This window comes from Sus scrofa, chromosome 1 (genome assembly GCF_054392235.1).
Source record: "Sus scrofa isolate SSC_HxYL_T2T_F1_AM1 chromosome 1, Sscrofa_HxYL_maternal_Yorkshire_Landrace_v2.0, whole genome shotgun sequence".
Taxonomy (NCBI): domain Eukaryota; kingdom Metazoa; phylum Chordata; class Mammalia; order Artiodactyla; family Suidae; genus Sus; species Sus scrofa.
The window spans coordinates 227,004,971-227,025,899 of NC_139383.1; the positions used below are offsets into that span (position 1 = coordinate 227,004,971).

A 20,929-nucleotide genomic window follows, 5' to 3' on the forward strand; every position below is an offset into this window, starting at 1 on the left:
TGACGGGAACTCCACACTTTTAACTTTAATCATTTCTTATCCAGCTTATTTGCTATTTTGTAATGTAATTTAATTCTGTCTTGTCTTTTTAACCCCATAAAATATTTTTATCATTATTTTATGCCATTTATATATAAACTAATACATATATTACCACTCTTTTGGTCCTTTTCATCTCTTATCATCAGTCAAAGATTACTGACCTTTCTTCCATTTGAAGTAAATCCTTTAGATGAGGGTCTGTTTGTTACAAGTATGGAGTTTTTGTTGGAGATATTTCTGTTTCTTCATTTTTGGAAGATATTTTTGCTCTGAATTTAAATTGATAGTTATTTTTTAAGTACATTAAAGAAATCCCATAGATATTCTATTGTCTGCTGGCTTCCATTATTGCTGTTGAGGAATTAACTGTAAATCTTTTATTCTTTTAATTTCTGTACTTTTCAGATCTAGAAGTTCTCCTCAGTTCTTTTTCAGAATTGCTTCGTCATTTTAAAATAATCTCCTTCAGAGTTTCTTTCATGGCACAGTGGTTAATGAATCCAACTAGGAACCATGAGGTTGTGGGTTCGATCCCTGGCCTTGCTCAGTGGGTTAAGGATCTGGCATTGCCATGAGCTGTGGTGTAGGTTGCAGATGTGGCTCGGATCCCGTGTTGCTGTGGCCCTGGCGTAGGCTGGTGGCTATGGCTCCAATTCGACCCCTAGCCTGGGAACCTCCATGTGCTGCAGGAGCAGCCCAAGAAATGGCAAAAAGACAAATAAATAAAAAATAAAATAATCTCCTTTTATTTATGCAATTTTTTAAATTTCTTTTCACTAGAGGTATTTCCTACCTTCTGTATTTTGTGTATCTGTAGGTTTGTTTGTTTGTTTGTTTTTTCAGGTCATATTTTTTTCCCTCTCCTATAGAGTAATTTATTTCCTTTTATATTTTGAGTTTTTTTTTTTTTTTTGACTGTGAACTCTTTTCTTGTCACAGTATCTGTCAGAATTCCTTAATATCTAGTTATAAGGTGCACTGCTTTAGAGATTTAATTTTTTTGTTCAAGTGCCTGACAGTAATTCTGGCATGTGACCACATTAAACTTTTCTGAGCACCCAAGAAAGTGAATAAATCCATATGAGTCAACTTATGGTTATAAGTTCTTAGGAGAGATTTTTTTTTTTTTATCCACTACTCCTATTGTGAAGACAGTTTTCCTTTCAGTCCCTGAGTTGGGGCCAGGAGAAAGGAAGGACTGTTGTTGCTGTTATATACTTCTACTGATTTTGTGGGCTTTTGGAGTCCCAGCCTTGTATTGGAGAAGGTAGATTCTACCATCCTACCCAACCTCATTCAGTAAAAACCTAGAACTCCTCAACGCTATAAGCACTTTTGAAAGAAACTGAATTTTACTAAAATTTCTAACATTGTTTCAATATTTAAATGTAATTAATATATATGAATACCAAATCACAAATGACAGGTTCTTCATTAACTTTTTAAAATGAACCAGAACTACTTGATCAGATAATTTGTAACATCTGTAATAGCAAGATAGTCATAGTGTGACTCCTCAGCCAGAAATATAAAAATACACTTCTTCTGGGGAGTTCCTGTCATGGCTCAGTGAAAAAGAACCCAACTCGGATGCACGAGGATGCAGGTTCAATTCCTGGCCTTGCTCAGTGGGTTAGGATCCAGAGTTGCTGTGAGCTGTGGTGTAGGTCACAGATTCGGCTCGGATTCCACATTGCTGTGGCTGTGGTATAGGGTGGCGCATGCAGCTCTTATTCAAGCCCTAGCTTGGGAACTTCCATATGCCGCAAGTGTGGCCCTAAAGAAAAAAAGTACACTTCCCCTGTAGAAGAGGAAGTCCCAATATTTCTAAAATACTGTTCTTACTATGTATGTAACAGATTACAGTATGATAGTATAGAAAAATAGCCAATGTCATTATGCCTTGATTTTTCTTTTAGACTCTATAAATTAGTTATATCTCTAGAAGAGCTCTCACTTTTGAAAATTCAAGACTAAGATAAATTATGTTTCCCTCCTTTGATATTGTATGCTAATTTCTCTCCTAAAACTTTATATGCTTTTATTTCTTTAAATATAGCTTTATTGAAATATAATTCATACACTGCAGAATTCAAGTATTTAAATATAAAATTCAGTTGTTTTTAGTATATTCACAGAGTTGTGCAACTGTCACTGCAATCAATTTTGGGACATTTCATCACCCCCCCCAAGAAAGACTATTGTCACTTCTCATTTTCTCCACCTTCTGCAACCTTGGAAACAACTAATCAACTTTTGACTCTGTTTCTGGACATTTTATATAAATTGTAGAGCATGTGGACTTTTCGTGGGTATCTTCTTTCACTTAGTATCATGTTTCAAGGTTTATCCATGGTGTAGCAGGTATCAGCACTTCATTTGTTTTATTACCAAATAATACTCTGTTGTAGGAATATGCCACTTTTTATTTATCCATTCAACAGTTGATGGATGTTTGGTGTTTCCATTCTTTGGCTGTTATGAATAATGCTACTGTGAACATTCATGTACAATTTTTTGTGTGAACAGATATTTTCATTTGTTTTGGATATTTACCTAAGAGGAGGATTGCTGGATCACATGTTTAACCTTCTGAGGAACTGCTAGATTGCTTTCCAAAGCAGCTATACCCTTTACAGTGTGTGAAGTTTCCAATTTCCCCACGTTTTTACCAATAATCATTATTATCTTAATCATCTTAGTAGACAGAAATTAGAAATTAGTATCCTGTTGTGGTTTTGATTTGCATTTCTCGAATGGATAATGATGTTGAGCATCTTTTCATGTGTTTATTGTTCATTTGTGTGTCTTTTTTGGGGAAATGTCTCTGAGATCCTTTGTCCATTCTTTAGTTATTTTATCCTTTTATTATTGAGTCATAAGTATTCTTTTGTTTTTTAGCTATAGATCCATTATTATATGATTTGCAAAATTTTTCTCCCATTCTCTGATTGTCTTTTCACTTGATGTCTTTTATTTTTTTTTCTGTTTTTTTTTTACTCATATGAATTTATCACATCTGTAGTTGTATAATGATCATAACAATCCAATTTCACAGGATTTCCATCCCATAACCCAAGCACATCCCCCCACCCACTTGACATCTTTTAAAAGCACAAAAGTTTTCAGTTTCGATGGTGACGGCTTTATTTTTTCTATTGTTACTGTGCTTTTGATGCCACATCTAAAAACACATTGCCTAATGAAAAATCATTAAGACTTCTCTTCATCTTTTTGTCTTTTCCAAGGCCGCACCTGCGGCATATGGAGGTTCCCAGGCCAGGGGTCTAATTGGAGCTGTTGCCACCAGCCTACACCACAGCCACAGCAACGTGGGATCTGAGCCACATCTGCGACCTACACCACAGCCCACGGCAACGCCGGATCCTTAACCCACTGAGCAAGGCCAGGGATCGAACCCATAACCTCATGGTTCCTAGTCGGATTCATTAACCACTGAGCCACGACGGGAACTCCTTTAATGTTTTTTTAATTAGGAAAATTTTGAAGTAGTGCTAATAAAGAAATTTTAAGGGGGGGAAAGAATTCAATCTCATCAACCTAGGAGTCCTTTATTTTTGGAATAGTGTCATCTTGTTGAGTATTTGCATATTTTCATTATTGCTATTACTTGTTAACTTCTGTGTTGTGTTTGGATATTTTTTTGTGTTTATACATGATATTCATAATTTTAATATTTAAGGCTACATAACATAGCAAGCTTATTTCCCAGTTGTGTAATACAACTTCTTTATACTTTTATTTTTGTTATATAAAATTCCACTTAACACTGAAAAACATGTAACTTTTTGCATCTATTGAATTATCTACTTAGTATAACTTTTTAGGAATGAAATTATGGAGTCAAAAGGTATAAACATCTTTACAGCTCTTATATGACATACCACTTCTCAAAAGCACTAAACTTCTTTAGTATGTATTTGAAATAACTTTTTTGTTTACTTTGAAGTTAAAGTGACTTGAAGAATTATGAATTGAAGAGTTTTGAGTGGCAGTGCCAGTGATAATCCTCCATCAGTAAAACTCAGAATCAAGTTATATGTGTATTTCTTCATCTGAAAAAAAAAATAATGATACATCTAGGGGGACACTTTATACTTAGAGTAATAACTGGAACAGCCAATTGCCATGTTGACTGAAAGTAAACATGACATGCTTAATTTAGTATTTTATAGTATTCTCTAAGTAATAATAATATAATTTGTTAAATTTTCTTTAGGCTTCGAGAGCAGGAAAGAAAAGAAGCCGAAGAAGCTAGTCAAAAGGAAATAGAAGAATGGGAAAGAAAGCTTCTAGCTCAAGCAGCTCCAACTTGTATGGAGACCATGTGGGAAATTCCAGCTATTGGGCATTTCCTTTGTTTAGCCCAGCAAATTCTAAATTTGCCAGAAATAGTCTTTTACGAATTGGAACGTTGTCTTCTGATGCCTCAGTGTAATGCTTTTCTATCTAAAATAATGACTTCTCTATTAAGTCCTCCCCATCGCAGACCTACCTTACATCGAAGACCTACTTTGCCTTATAAAACCTGGGAAGCAGCACTGAGACAGAAAGTACAGCAGTGGTATACCGCTGTAGGACAGACTGAAAATCCTGATAACTGTGCTGAAAAACTTGGGTTGTGTCCTCAGTTTTTTAAAGTTCTTGGAGAAGTTAATCCATTGGAAGAAAAACCTTTTCATGAACTACCTTTCTACCAAAAAGTGTGGTTACTTAAGGGTCTTTGTGACTTTGTGTATGAAACACAAAAAGAAGTTCAAGATGCTGTACTTGGGCAGCCTATTCATGAATGCAGGGAAGTCATCCTTGGTTACGATTATTTGGAGAATGCTTATGTACACTTTCCACAATTCTGTGGTGCAGATGTACGAATTTATAAACAGAGACCTTTTCAGGCCCCAGAATTTCCAATTCCACCCATTAAAATACAAAGAGTACCTCGGATTAAACTGGAGAAATTGAAATGTGACTACATTGGTGCAAGTAATGGAGAACATAGGTGTATTAGAGAAGGTTTGCCTTCTGCCTTCAGGAGAGAACAGGAAATTCATTTTGACCCAACTTGCTGCCCTGCTAAAATGAACTTGGATAATCATGACATCTCTGTTGAAATGGAAGTGAAATCCAACTGTGAAATTAGAATTCGCAGGCCCTGTGAAATGCAAAAAGTTGATTGTTGTAAAGAAAATTTAGAGAAACCAGGGAGTCCAGGGGAAGTTACTGGCTTTGGAGAGCCTCTCAGTCCAGGTGAAATAAGGTTTATAGAAAATCAGCAAAAATATGGTGAGGCCTCCAGAGTAAAGCCTGAACCCAGTCCATTAAAAGAAAATACTCTGAAATCTTGCCAAATATATGTAAATGGAAGTCACAGTGATCATCCAGAAATTAATTGCCACAAAGTTGTGAGGGATATTCTGTTAGAACAGTCACTGCAGAGCCATAAGAAACTCAAACTAACTAAAATGAGAGCAAAAAAGAAGAAAAAGAAAAAAAAGAAATTGAAAGATGTTTTGAATGAAAACTTACAGAGAAAGCGTGAAGGTCTTCATTCCCTTGCATTCAAGTCTTATAAACCTGAGATCCAGAATAAGTTATTGATCATCAAAAAGAAAGCAAAACACAAGAAGCACAAATCAGGTAAGCTAACAGAAAAGTATGAGAGTTAGATTTTAGGATACTTCAACTAGTTCTTTCAATTAGAAATCATGGAAGGCTCTGATTGACAGAATGAAACACATGTGTGTGTGTTTAGGGTCAAGTTTTATATTAGTCCCTATAATCAAAAGCCAGATCAGCTTCCATATCCTAATAACAACAAAATACTGGTCAATACATTTGAATTTAGTTCTCAGTTGAAAATCTTTGGGCATTATGTTTTTACATTTCTCTGGACCAGTTTCTCCGTAAGTCATGCTTCCCATCATTTGTATGAAGTGTTTTTTTCCCCAGGCTAAGAGCAGTATAGTGCAGTGGAAGGAGCACTGCTATCAGGAGGTATCATTCCCAGGACTAAAGTTCATAGCGACTAGCCTCTTAAAACAAGGCAGGTTAAATTATCTTTCTGGGTCTTAGTTTTTTATTATGTATTTCTCAGCACTTTGAAAAATTCTTTTAGTACATATTTTCATATCCAGAAAAAATATGAAATGGGAAAATTTATTAGAAAAAATATGAAATATGCAGGAAAAAATACATCAACTAGTAAGATATGAAGCTTACTTTTTTAAAGGATTTGTGAGTTGTCTTAAGCAAATTTAAGTACTTACTATATTGCCACAAGTCTGTTTAAAACTGTAACAACAGAAAGTCCTGTGAATAAAGTCTTTAATGGTTGACTGCTCTGTTTTTCAGTTACTCAACTGTTTTTGCTTTTCCTGTTGTTTAGCATTTCATCAGTTTATGTCTCTGTTATTCACAAGGATAGGTGAGAGAAAAGCAAATGATCCACTCCATTTATTAACCCTAATAAAATGTTGCCTGATTGGGAAAAACTTGAACTGTTTACTATAATGCATTGTAGTTTATCATCATTATTTGTGGATTTAAGTTTTTTGTTCTTTCCCTCAGTAACAAAGATAGTTAAGATTTGACTAATTTGATGAGTTGACTAATGAGGGATTGAATTTTGTTTAGCTAATATAGTTGTTATTATACCTTAGTAATTTAAATCATTAAGTATAATTAAATGTATTTTAAAATATTTGTGTAATGTGTAATTTATAAAGAAATAGTATAACATTTACTATTAGGGACAGGCTTAATTTATTGAATGAAAAATTGCAAAGTGGTCCACACTGACCCAGATGATAAAAAACTACGATTTTTAAAGTGATTTTCAGCAATAAATTCTTTAAATTTTATAAGCAGTCTACTAGGCTCTATAAATTTAGCTTGACTGATTTGGCAAGTTCTCTTTGAGATATTAGCCTCTAAACTATTAAGTAATATTTTTAAAGTTGAAGATTTTTTCAATTCTGAATTATATAGTGTTTTATTAATACCATTGTTACCTAAAACTTTTTTTTTTTTTCCTTAGGGCTGCATCTGTAGTCTGTAGCATATGGATGTTCCCAGGCTAGGGGTCTAATTGGAGCCACAGCCACAGCCACGCTGGATCCGGATCGGAGCCGCATCTGCAACTTACACCTCAGCTCACGGCAATGCCGGATCCTTAACCCACTGAGCGAGGCCAGGGATCGAACCTGCAACCTTATGGTTCCTAATTAAATTCGTTTCCCCTGTGCCATGACAGGAACTCCCCTAAAAATACCTTTTATTAATTGTTTATCTATGACCCACTATTCATATGTTCAAAGGTAATTATGATTTATGATAGTTTATAACATAGATATTGATGTAGCTCCTATACAGACTATACCAATTACAAAATAAAGATACAAACTCCTAAAGATTGGATTAAAAGGAGTTTGTACTGTAAGCAAATAAAGTGTTGCTACCTGCAAGTGTTGCTACCTACATTTTTGTTCAGAATGAGGATCAGAGAGAAAAATCTATGGGAGTTTCCTGTCCAGTTCTAGACAAGTGGATGAAAAAAACTCAGAAGCAAATTCAGAGTACTCATGGACGCTTTCTGAGACTCTTTGTTGGGGAGAGAAGGCTTAACAGGCATGAAGTAGAAAATAATCTATTTGCTTATATGCTTTTTTATTGTATCTCCAGAGCAAATTTTAGAAAGTCCTTTTTCAGTGACAGAAATACTTGTACCTGACTAATAATATAGTTTCCCTCTCCCATGTTAGTATTGTGTACGCCTAGGCCAATTCTTTCTCTCCAGCAGACACTAAACTTCTTACTGTCATAACGTAATGATATAACAACAAAACATTTGTTTTACTTCATTTCTGTACACTTATCCTTCTGAGGTTTCTCCCTGGGCCCCTTTATTAGATATGTGACATTATGGCCTTTTATAGTTAGTTTGGGGCATATGTTTCTTTTCTTACTCTTTTTGGAAGTTAGCTTCATGGTCACAGGTTTGGTAATTGTTCCTCTTACAGATTTACAGTGTGCATTACTACAGGTCCACATTGCATCTTATTAAATTCTTGTACCAAATATATTTTGGAATTCACAAATCTTCATCTTTGGGAAGGGTGTTTTACATATATATGTTATATTATATATATAATGTTTATTAAATAGCATCCCCAGTGAAGCTTAGGGCAGCCCCTGTAATCAAATGCATAATTTCTACAGAAAAATAATAGTTTTCTGTAGAATATGCTTTGGGATAAGCTGTGTCATGCATGCTGATTTGTGAACCTTTACTTAGGGTAGACTACATGTGGTTAATCTGGATTTATGTAGCTAATCTGGTCCCTTTTATGTTGATTACACAAGCCTTAAATTTTGGTGGAATCTCCAAATTTATTAAAGCTTTCTTATTCTGGCTAGATAGATGATTTTTAGTAAAAGGCACAAAGACAAATTGGTTGAAAATGATTTGATAATTTTAGTTTACTGTGTGGCAGTTTTGCAACTCATAAGCATTTTAATCTTTTTCAGAATTGGAGTTTTCTTTCTGCTTTTTAAAATTTGAATTCATTTTCAATTATTTAAGCCTGTTCTTTACTCTTGGAAACATTATAGAGTAGAAAAACATTGACATTTTCCCAATTGTGCATACTTACAGCACCAGATACTTCTCCTTCATGATACCTACTTATAAAATTTATTTATTTTTTTTAAATTTCATGGGAGTATAGTTGATTTACAGTGTTTGTTAGTTTCAGGTGTACAGCAAAGTAATTTAGTTGTCCATATACATCTTTTTCAGATTCTTTTCCCATGTAGGTTATTACAGAATATTGAGTTCCCTGTACTATACAGTAGGTCCTTGTTGGTTGTCTATTTTACCTATAGTAGTGTGTATAGTAGTTTATTAATCCCAAACCCCTACTTTATCCCTCTCCCCCCTCCACATTTCCCCTTTGGTAACCATCAAGTTTGTATTTCAAATCTGTGAGTATGTTTCTCTTTTACAAATAAATTCATCTTAATCATTTTAAAAATTAGTTCCCACATGTAAGTGATAACATATGATACTTATCTTTGTCTGACTTACCTCATATAGTATGATAATCTATCCATGTTGGTGCAAATGGCATTATTTCATTCTTTTCTGTGTCTGAGTAATATTCCATTGTATATATATACCACATTGTCTTTATCCATTCCTCTGTCAGTGGATATCTTGGTTGCTTCGATGCCTTGACTATTGTAAATAGTGCTGCAGTGAACATTGGGTTCATTTTTTTTTTTTTTTTGTCTTTTTGTCTTTTCAGGGCTGCACCCACAGCATATGGAGGTTCCCAGGCTAGGGGTCTAATTGGAGCTGTAGCCGCCGGCCTACGCCACAGCCACAGCAATGCCAGATCCAAGCCGCATCTGTAATCTACACCACAGCTCATGGTAATGCTGGATCCTTAACCCACTGAGCGAGGCCAGGGATCGAACCCGCAACCTCATGGTTTCTAGTCGAATTTGTTTCTGCTATGCCATGACAGGAACTCCTGGGTTCATTTTTTTTTTAATTACTCAATGAATTTATTATATTTATAGTTGTACAATGATCATCACAATCCAGTTTTATAGGATTTCCATCCCACACCCCCAGTGCATGCCCCCACCCCCTAAACTATCTCTTTTGGAAACCATAAGTTTTTCAAAGTCTGTGAGTCAGTATCTGTTCTGCAAAGAAGTTCATTCTGTCCTTTTTTCAGATTCCACATGTCAGTGAAAGCATTTGATGTTGGTGTCTCATTGTCTGACTGACTTCACTTAGCATAATTTCTAGGTCCATCCATGTTGCTAAAAATGCCATTATTTCGTTCCTTTCAATGTCTGAGTAATATTCCATTGTGTATATGTACCATATCCTCTCGATCCACTTCTCTGTCAAAGGACATTTAGGTTGTTTCCATGTCTTAGCTGTTGCAAATAGTGCTGCAGTGAACATTGGAGTTCGTGTGTCTTTTCAAGTCATGGTTTTCTCTGGATAGATGCCCAGGAGTGGGCTTGCTGGATCAAATGGTAATTCTATTTTTAGTTTTCTTAGGAATCTCCATACTGTTTTCCACAGTGGTTGCACCAATTTACAATCCCACCAATAGTGTACTAGGGTTCCTTTTTCTCCACACCCTCTACAGAACTTATTGTTTGTAGACTTTTGGATGATGGCCATTCTGGTGGTGTAAGGTGGTACCTCAGAGTGGTTTTGATGTGCATTTCTCTAATAATGAGTGATGTTGAACATCTTTTCATGTGTTTTTTTGGCTATCTGTATGTCTTCTTTGGAGAACTGTCTGTTTAGATCTTCTGCCCATTTTTGGATGGGGTTGTGGGTTTTTTTGTTTTGTTTTGTTTTTTGTATTGAGCTGCAGGAGGTGTTTATAAATTTTGGAGATGAATCCCTTGTCAGCCAATTCATTTGCAAAGATTTTTCTCCCATTCTGTGGGTTGCCTTTTTGTTTTGTCTAGGGTTTCCTTTGCTGTGCAGAAACTTTTCAGTTTGATTAAGTCCCATTTGTTTGTTTTTGTTTTTACTGTCATTACGCTAAGGAGTGGATCTGAAAAGATGTTGCTGTTATTTATGTCAGGGAGTGTTTGGCCTATGTTTTCCTCTAAGAGTTTTATAGTGTCTGGTCTTATATGTAGGTCTTTAATCCATTTTGAGTTTATTTTTGTGTATGGTGTTAGAGTTCTAATTTCATTCTTTTCCATGTGGCTGTCCAGTTTTCCCAGCACCACTTATTGAAGAGGCTGTCTATTCTCCATTGTATTCTTGCCTCCTTTGTCATAGAAGGGTTGGCTGTAGGTGTATGGCTTTAATTCTGGGCTTTCTATCCTGTTCCACTGATCTATATTTCTGTCTTTGTACCAGTACCACATGGTTTTGATGACTCTTGCTTTGCAGTATAGTCTGAAGTCTGCGAGCCTGATTCCTCCAGCTCCATTTTTCTTTTTCAGGATGTTTTTGGTTATTTTGGGTCTTTTGTGCTTCCAAACAAACTTTAAAGTATTTTGTTCGAGTTCTATGAAAATGTCCTTGGTAATTTGATAGGGATTTCATTGAATCTGTAGATTGCCTTGGGTAGTATAGTCATTGGGTTCATGTATCTTTTCAAATTATGGTTTTCTCCGAGTACATGCCCAGGAATGAGATTGTTAGATCATATATGGTAGTTCTATTTTTAGATTTTTAAGGAACTTCCATACTGTTTTCCATAGTGGTTGTACCAATTTACATTCTCATCAACAGTGTAGGAGGGTTCTCTTTTCTCCACACCCTCTCCAGCATTTATTGTTTGTAAACTTTTTGATGATGGCCATTCTCTTTGGTGTGAGTTGATACCTCATTATGGTTTTGATTTGCATTTCTCTCATAACAAATGCTGTTGCGCATTTTTTCATGTGCTTTTTGGCCATCTGTCTGTCTTCTTTAGAGAAATGTCTCTTTAGATCTTCTGCCCATTTTTTGATTGGCAGAGAATAAATTTGTATAAAACTCATTCTTAATGCATTTATTTCTAGGTTTTTCTGATGATTGTCTCCCCTCTATTCTGTGACATTCTTGAGAACCATAAGGATTATTTCTGGTTTTGCATCCCTAGCACTTAGCACATTATGTAGGAATCTATTGAATGAATGAATGAACACACATAATATGATTCACCCAGATGTAACTGAGATTAATTAACCACTTAATATGTATATTTCATATCCTTTTAAGACATTTATACTTTTGAGTAGTACATACAATTTTTCAGTCTGCTTTTTTCCCACATAACAGTATGCTGTGAACATTTTAAAATGATTCTGTTATGTGTATTTTGTAGTTCATTTAACCGCCTTTTGGATATTTTGGTTGTTTTCCATAATAAACTATTATAGATTGTGTAGTGCAAGTAGAATTGACTGAAATAAATTAGAAATTTTAAAAATTAGAGGACTGTTTATAAAACCTAAAAAAATAGACAAAAATGATTCAAGATATATTAATTCTTACAAAAAAGTTTGTGCTATCTTATTTCGGCCAGTTTAATTTGGAGGATTTTTCTCTCTTTACATAGTCATTATACTCAACCACATCATTTTGGGCATTAGCTTCTCTAAACCAGTTAAAATAAATAAGACAAGTGGTATTCTCTCATAGCTGAAGAAACTAATTCAAAAACAGTAAATAGCTTCATTTAGTAATTGTTAAGTATATGGTAAAAACAATACAATCAAAGGTCAGAGAGAGGCTAAATCACTGTGTACTATATAGCAAGATTTCATAGAGGATGGACTTTGAAGAATAGTGGGAGTATAAATTAAGCCTAGTGTCACTGAATAAATTAGCACAATTAGAGAAAAACTTAAGGAAAAAGTTTATAGTTGAGGGTTAAGAAGGTGTTTGATAGAAATATGCCATTTGGGGGTGATACCTTTCTGGATATGTAGTGCCTTTTTTTTTTTTTTTTTTTTGGTCTTTTTAGGGCCACACCCACAGCATATGGAGGTTCCCAGGCTGGAGGTGGAATCAGAGCTGTAGCTCCTGGCTTACACCACAGCCACAGCAGAGACGGATCCAGACCATTTCTGTGACCATGGCTCATGGCCACACCTGGATCCTTAACCCACTGATCAAGGCCAGGGATCAAACCTGCATACTTATGGATGCTAGTCAGATTGTTTCCACAGAGCCATGGTGGGAACTCCCTGTAGTGCCATTTTAAATAATTGAATCAAGAGTATAGTGCAAGGAAATTAGCTTGAAATTAGATATCAACTGTGTAAAAAGTAATGAGCTACTTATAGGGAGTGATTGAGAGAGTAATGTAATCCATGGTATTTGATTATATACAAGGCCACATTTGTGAAATAGTTGTATAATCCTGTGTTAATATTACTATAGAACCTAACTGTGTGTTTTTATTGGGAAAATTTTTAGAAGACCAATTCAAGAGGCTGAAATATAAGAGTGAAAAGATTGATTATATTTCATGTCCTTTTATTTTAATGCCTTGTACTTCTTCCACCCACTGGCAAGCTAATACTCATACTCTTATTATGTGCCAGGCACTATTCTCTCTCCCTCTCTGTCTCTGTCTCTCTCTCTACATATATATAGTATCATTTAATCTTCATAAAAACTCACAAGTAGGTGCTATTTTTATCCCCATTATATAGCTTTTAAAGGTTAAAAAGCTGAGGCACAGAGAGGTTTATTAACATGTCCAAGGCACACAGTAGTAAGTGGCAAGATTAGAAGGAGTCTTGCAGGGTAATTAAAATGCCATTAAAGAGCTATAAAAAGAAACTGACAGTGTTTATAAAGATGAAGGGGTATTAGATAATTCCAGGAAATTCTAAATCCATATATGGAATGATTATATGACCCTTCTGTCACATTAACAGGTGAAAATAAGATTTTGTAAGAGATGTTGCAGTAAGTAGCAAAATTTGACAATTGATTCTGTATTCTAAGTTCAAAAGGAAAAAAAGAAGTAGGTATTCAGGAGTTTTTTAAATTCTTTGATAGAGTTAAAAAATGCCTGCATGATGATAACTTTGCACATAGGCAAGAAGAATAGAAGGAAAATCAGCTGTTCAAGTCAAATGGCTTAGAGGTAGAACATTCCAGAAACTTGTGTATGATGTAAATAAAAATATTAGCCAAGATTTTCACATTTAATAAATAAAAGTCGTATTTAGACTCTGTTTCTGTGCCTTCAGTCTAGATAGGTACTTGCCAGATTCATCTATTTAATAATACAAATGCCATTTTTTTTTTTACTTTTATATGTCTGACTTGACATTCACATTAAATTCCTAAAGTGAAAACAGTGAGAGAGTAGTGTATGTTTCAAAATAATTTTTAGGCACGGGAAGGCCAAATCTAGGAGTGCTGAAGTTAGAAGTCTGAATTTTCGGGTTTTTTTTTTTTTTTTTTTTTTTTGTCTTTTTGCCATTTCTTGGGCTGCTTCCGCAGCATGTGGAGGTTCCCAGGGTAGGGGTCGAATTGGAGCTGTAGCCACCAGCCTACGCCAGAGCCACAGCAACTCGGGATCCGAGCCACGTCTGCAGACTACACCACAGCTCACTGCAACGCTGGATCCTTAACCCACTGAGCAAGGCCAGGGATCGAACCTGCAACCTCATGGTTCCTAGTCGGATTCATTAACCGCTGTGCCACGACGGGAACTCCCTAGAAGTCTGAATTTTCTAAGGGGCCAGGGAATGAATACAAATAGGAAATCAGCTGAAGGTAAAGATGAAGAGTAAGACTGAAGAAAGAGGAGCTGGCTTGAGAATGACGGTCACCTTTTTTTCTAGTAAGAGGTGTATCTCTCTTTTCTAGAAGACTACAATTTTATGCCTAACCTGTAGTGTAAAATACATTTTTAGTTATATCTTTCCCTCTTAAGTTTGACTTCCTTTTAGAGCTATTCTAAGCATAGTTTAAAAAAAAAAAAGCTTCATTAGGCTGTGCTTGCAGCATTAATTACTAGGCCATATTAAGGTTTTCTTATCCATTTCCAGATACATATTAACACTAATTCTCTGCCCATGTCTGTGTTTCAGGCTTATGAATTGTATTGAAATGCTGTATATATCTTAAACTGCCTTCTGACAATTGTATTTTATAGGACCAGGTGACTTAGGGGAGAGGGGGTAAGTGCCCTGGGGTATGATCAAGTAAGTGATAGAGGAAGAGAAGCCTACTGGGGGTTGGGAGGGAGGAGACTATGTTGTCGCCTTCTTTATATCTTGCTTTGGAATAAAAACTTTACCAATTAAAGGCTGTGTGGTTGTATAGTATCCCATGCTTCACTTTAAAGGTAATGTTTAGGAGTTCCCATTGTGGCACAGCAGAACCTGACATAGTGTCTGTAAGGATGCACATTTGATCCCTGGCCTTGCTAAAGGGGTTAAGGATAAAGTGTTGGGACAGGCTGCTGCGTAGCCCCATGTAGGTCGCATGTGAGGCTTGGATACGGTATATGCAGCTGAAATATGGCTGTGGCATAGGTCAGCAGGTCCGATTCAACCCCTATCCTGGGAACTTCCATACTTGGCAGGTACAACCGTATAAGGGAAAAAGAAAAAGATAATATTTAATAAAAAGTAACAGTTGATTTTTATTGAATGCAGGGAAATTCATATTCACATTGTTTTGTTGAGATAGTCTGAAGGTATATTAAATAATAGCAAATACGCAAATCTTATAACACTAATCAGAAGGAATATTCTGAAGTCAATCAGAAGTAGATTACATCCCTGCAGAAAGTCTGAAAAATGCACTATTTTATCGTAAAAAGAGCACAACTTGGAAGTGACACAGATCTAGTACAAATATATGCTCTGGTGCATATTAGCTGTAAGTTCTCTGTCTATTTATTTACCTGTTTATAGCTTGTTTCTTTCTCTTTGAAAAATGAGGTAATACCTACATTGCTGTGTTTTTACAAAGATGAATGTAATAGCAAATGCATAGCAACTAGCATAGTGCCTGGCACATGTTAGGAATCAATAAATGGTAACTATGATTTTTTAAGAGGTTAGAATTACATAATGGAAAGAGCTTGGACTTTGGAGTTAGGGTCCCTGGCTAAGGAGCTTACTTATTACAGTGTAATATTTAAGTAAGTTTTTTTTTTTTTCTTGATCTTCAGTAGTTATCCCACATTAAAAAGGGGATATTGCTTACTTCAGAAGGTTGTTTTGAGAATTAACTGAGGTAATTTATATGTCACCTTACTAAGTGTATGGCACATAGCAGGCTCTTAATAAATGTTGATTTCCTTACTACCTTTCTTTGGTCATGTTGTAAAACTTTTTGGTAAATTATGCAGATTATTAAAATTCATTGTCAGTGTTTTTTCTTCAGTAAAAAATTGGACTCAGATTGACCCTCAGAATTGTAAACAATTACCTGCCTCCCTTTCCTATCCCTACGCTGATGAAATTTCTGAAGTGTAGCATTCTTGTATTTAAGGATCATTTCTCTTAACTTACAGTGTGCTACATGCTGTAAAAAAAATAAATAATAGAGTTTTTGTTGTCAATACGTCCTAGTCCAGTAAGGAAGAGAAACGGGTAAACAGATAATTATAATAGTGTATAGGTGTTACATTAATTGATACATGTACAAGTGGACTGTAGCACAGAGAACATAAGAGCAAGAACCAGACTGAGGAGTAAGTTTTTAAAAGTATTTGAATAAGATTAAAAGATGGTAAACCTTTTTTTTAGACTCATCACAGTTCAGTTTAGGCAGATGAGAAAAACAGCTAACATTTATTGATCATTTACCATGTGCCTAGCAGTAGTCTAAGCTTCGTAACATATTTTAACTTGTTTTAATTCTCACAAAGTAGGTAATATTATCCTGTTTTACTGATGAAGAAATTGCAGAAGAAAATAAAATAATTTTGCTCAAGATCTTGTAGCTACTAGGTGGTTAAAGCTCATATTCCAGCCCATGTATTTTAGTTCCAAAACTGGAGCTTAAAACTACTGCATAATACAACTTCTAGTTACTTAATAACATTTAAGTATCTTAATGACTTGGTTAAAAACAATACCCAGTAACCACATCCGCTGCTTAATCAATTCAAATAGCACAGCCGATAGAATTAACTGAGAATTTAGTACTTAAGTTTAGTGCCTGCGTGTCAACAACATGAAATTGTTGGGAATATCAAGGGTGACTTCTGTCATGCTTTTAAATAAATACAAAAATCAAATTATTATTTTTTTGTCTTTTGTCTTTTTAAGGCCACACCCACAGCATATGGAGGTTCCCAGGCTAGAGGTTGAATTGGAGCTGTAGCTGCTGGCCTACACCACAGCCACAGCAACTTGGGATCCGAGCCATGTCTTGCGACCTACACCACAAGCTCATGGCAACACCACATCCTTAACCTACTGAGCAAGGTCAGGGATCAGACCCACATGCTCATGGATACTAGTCAGTTTCCTAAACCACTGAGCCATTTGATGGGAACTCCCCATATTAAATTACTTTTAAAAAGCTAATTAAAGGACTCCGGAGGGGATCAGGAATAGGAATGAGGAAGGATTTCATTCCCTTCAAATTGCTGTCTTAAGTCAGCAAGCAGTAAAATCTTTTCCCATGACTTTCAAAAATGGTAAAGGCATTCTGTTGTTCAGAGTCATCAGTGTTCTTGAGAGGTACCTATTGCACCCAGTTTAAAAATCAGTTACTAACTGTATTATAGAGATACCAAGAATTAGGTTCTTTAATTAAAAGCAAATGTCAGGAGTTCCCATTGTTGTGGTTCAGCAGTAACAAACCTGACCACGTATCCATTGAGGACACAGGTTTGATCCCTGGCCTTGTTCAGTGGGTTGAGGATCCAGCATTGCAGTGAGCTGCCCTGTAGGTTGCACATGCTGTAGCTCGCAGATGTGGACTCTGATCTGTGGTGTAGCCTGGCACCTACAGCTCTGATTCCACTCCTAGCCTGGGAACTAGCATATGCCATGGGTGAGGCCCTAAAAAAAAGGACAAAAAAATGTCAAATAACAGTAGGTTGATACCTATCAGAACATGACACTGAAACTCAGCAACTGGGAGTTCCTGTCATGGCTCAGTGGTTAACAAATCCGACTAGGAACCATGAGGTTTCAGGTTCAATCCCTGGACTTGCTCAGTGAGTTAAGGATCCGGCGTTGCTGTGAGCTGCAGTGTAGGTCGCAGACTCAGCTCGGATCCCAAGTTGCTATGGCTCTGATGTAGGCGGGCAGCAACAGCTCCAATTAGACCCCTAGCCTAGAAACCTCCATATGCCGAGGGAGCAGCCCTAAGAAAAGACAAGAAATTTATAAATAAATAAAACTCAGCAACTGAAAATTTATTAGTATTTTGATATGATATACTTGCATGTTATTGAGTCAAAGAAATCCAAATTACAGTTCTATGATATGATTGAAAAGAATACCAAAGAAAATGCAATTATATTGTAAATTGGAATTGTATTCATGATTTCAATAAAATGTTGCAGTCGGTTTCGCAGTTTTCATGCAAGAAGACCTATGTAGGTAAATATTTAGAAAAGAACAATAGGAATTATATAGTACAGCAAAGTTGCTTTAGCTACTTACTCATTTCCTTTTTTGAAAAAATAAACATTTTTAAGCTGATTTTAGCCTACAAACTATTGTGAACTAAAATTAACTTTTAAGTGTTTCCAATTAGTTTTTTATTCCCTTACGGTAAATTTAGCGCAAACTCGTAGAGGACAAGTTTCCATTTTATAATTCTTTGTTGTCCCCATAAATTGTACTGTAGCTTGTGTTTGCTAAATAAGTTAACAGTTTATTAATTGATTTTGCTGATTACAAATGTGGGGAAAACATTTACTTCAACATGTTCCTTACTAAAAAACAGAGGTTTCATAAATATCTTTTGTCCAGTTAAATACATACTGCAGATATGTATACTTAAATCTGTGTTGTGAACTGGATTTCTTTAGGAATGTGGATTTATTTTTCCAGCAATTTCTGATTGCACAAATGACTGGGTGCACTTTAAAGGGAGATGTTTACTTTGTTTTAAAACTGGTTATTGAATACTCCAACCGCAGGCCATTAGGTGAGTGGAGAGCTGAAGGGATAGAAGGAAAACCTTGTTTGCTAAACTACTGAGAGGATTTTCACATTAGCTTGAATAAAGACTGTAGTCTTCAGAGTATATAGTTCTATGCAAGTTCCTGACTACAGAAGTCATTGTTAAAGGTAAGGGTTTTTTTGTACATAACTTTAAGTTGTGAATTAGATTTTTAACTAAGCAGTAGTAAAAAAACATTTTGCCAAATCTTATTGTAGTAATTCTGACAGTGTACAACACATTGGAGATTATAGTAGTTTGGTTCTAATATAAAGAAAACAACATTTGTTAATATGTCTGTTACAGGTTGTTATAGTTTGTTTCCCTTTACAGAGGCTTGGTTTGATGCATCATTTTTTATTTGACTCACTAGAAGCCATCTGTTAGTTATAATTTAACTTTCAAGGTTGTATGTAATTTTTTTTTTTTTTTTTTGGTTAATGAAGTGCTATAAACAGCATTATGAAGCTTTTCTCTTTTAATCTTGAAAGGAAAAAAATCCGTATCTAAAAAAGCAATCACAAAGAAGAGGAAAACTGTCCCAAAGTCACCTTCTGTACCAGAATTTCAGGTAAATGTTTTCAATTTTGTCTCTGTGTTTTTTAGTTCAATTTTTTTGTTTCAGTGTTTATATTGTTCCTAAAGAGATTGGCTAAATTTAGCCATAACACATGATATTTTCAATGAAATGTGTCCTACTATGATCTTTTTGCCTGCAAGTGAAGATTTAATCTGCATAGCTTAGATTAATTTTCCCTGTATAGCTACGATTTAATCTGCTAGTATTTCAAATTTTTTTTACCTCTCTTTTTGCCTTTTGATAGTAAAAAAAATAGTTTAAAAAAAAAACTCTAGTTTTTATACACCATACTATTTTGTAGAAGTGATTTAACATATATATTATATATATGTATATGTTTTATATATATATATATGTAAATATGTGAATGGAAGTCTTCCGAGAACAAACATGGTAATATTGCCTGGGTTATCTATTTTCATTGAGCACTCTAGAAATGGTAGACTGACTACTAACTCAAACAACAAATCTTTCAACTCTTAGCTATATATGAACTTTAGAGAGACTATTAATAAGTAAAGATTAATTGAATGGGTTTTTAAACATTTTTGCAAAAAAGAAAAAATTGTATATATTGCCATATGATTACATAAAGAATTTTCTGTTTGTAGCTGATACTAGGATAAGCAGAGAATTTCACCTGAATTAAATAATAGTTTTATTTTCTACTTATAAAAGATGAGTTTTCTGCCACAAATGATTCTTTAAACTTTCTTTGTATTATTATGTCCAGTCCATTTCTGGTTTAGATTATAAAACTAACACTTAATGGCCAAAAAATAAAAGTGATGTTAAAATGAATTTCTATGAATCTCAAGTAAAGAAGAAGATAAAAGAGTAATAACTGTAAAAATACTAATAATGTGTAATGTGCGTTTAACAGTTACATATATCCAAAAAGGTTGACACGTATTTTTTCAGTAAGAATTCTATTTGGGGGTTGTTATTTTTATAGCAGTCACTAATTGGTAAAAGTTTAATACTCTTAAATGAACAGTAAATAGACATGTTTTTTTCTTAGTATTTTAGAATTTTTTAATAACATCATTAGGATGGATTACAGCCATTTTTACAGAATCCTTTTATATAAAATAACCTTAGTTCCAGCATATTTGTTTTTTTTTAAGTGTATTTACTGTTTACTTAGACACCCCCTAGTAGTGCCTGTAATGTTATTTAATGCTATAATAGTATATCATCATTTTTCCACTGATTTCATGCTAGCCTTTACTATTTTTTCCACTTGTTTTTTTCCTTAATCCCTCAAAGTATTCATCCTGGGAATATAGATAGATCTCAGGACAGATCTGGCCTTCTGTTGATGTTTGCCTCTATTCTTATATTAATGGATGGACTTTTTATATGTAAGTAGAACAGACAGCATAGACAATGTTGTGGGTGTTTTAATTGCAGGTGATATTCATTATTGAGGCAGGAAATCAGTTTAATAGGTTGCAAGACCAGCATTTCTTTTTTAAGCTAACCAAGTTAAAATAGAAATTTTAAAAGTGTCAAATATAGTAAGGGTAGTAGTGTTTCATAAACTTTCGTTTCCAATGTGTGTGTTTATTGACATGCAATGTAAAGTGCATTTTGGCCATGGCTTGTGCGCAAAGAAGTATGAAAAACACTGTCCTAAGGGATGT

At 34.9% G+C, this 20,929-nt stretch overlaps 1 protein-coding gene across 10 annotated transcripts in view; it reads left to right on the forward strand.

The window, feature by feature from the left end:
- BRD10 (bromodomain containing 10) overlaps nucleotides 1–20,929 on the forward strand; it is a 120,269-nt gene that overhangs the window by 65,487 nt on the left and 33,853 nt on the right. For 5 of the 10 annotated variants that reach the window (XR_014821838.1, XM_003121915.6, XM_005660127.3 and 2 more), the window contains 2 exons: nucleotides 4,283–5,700; nucleotides 19,195–19,274. The exons of 1 other annotated variant lie outside the window; for it this stretch is intronic. Coding sequence is in view for 4 of the 9 variants with exons in the window: in XM_003121915.6 (XP_003121963.3) it covers nucleotides 4,283–5,700; nucleotides 19,195–19,274 (1,498 nt within the window). In the remaining 5 variants the exon portion in view is untranslated. Of the gene's footprint in view, nucleotides 1–4,282; nucleotides 5,701–18,690; nucleotides 18,832–19,194; nucleotides 19,275–20,929 lie in introns of those variants that run through there. 4 more of the 10 variants (XM_084986084.1, XM_084986093.1, XM_084986112.1 and 1 more) reach the window with 2 other exon arrangements.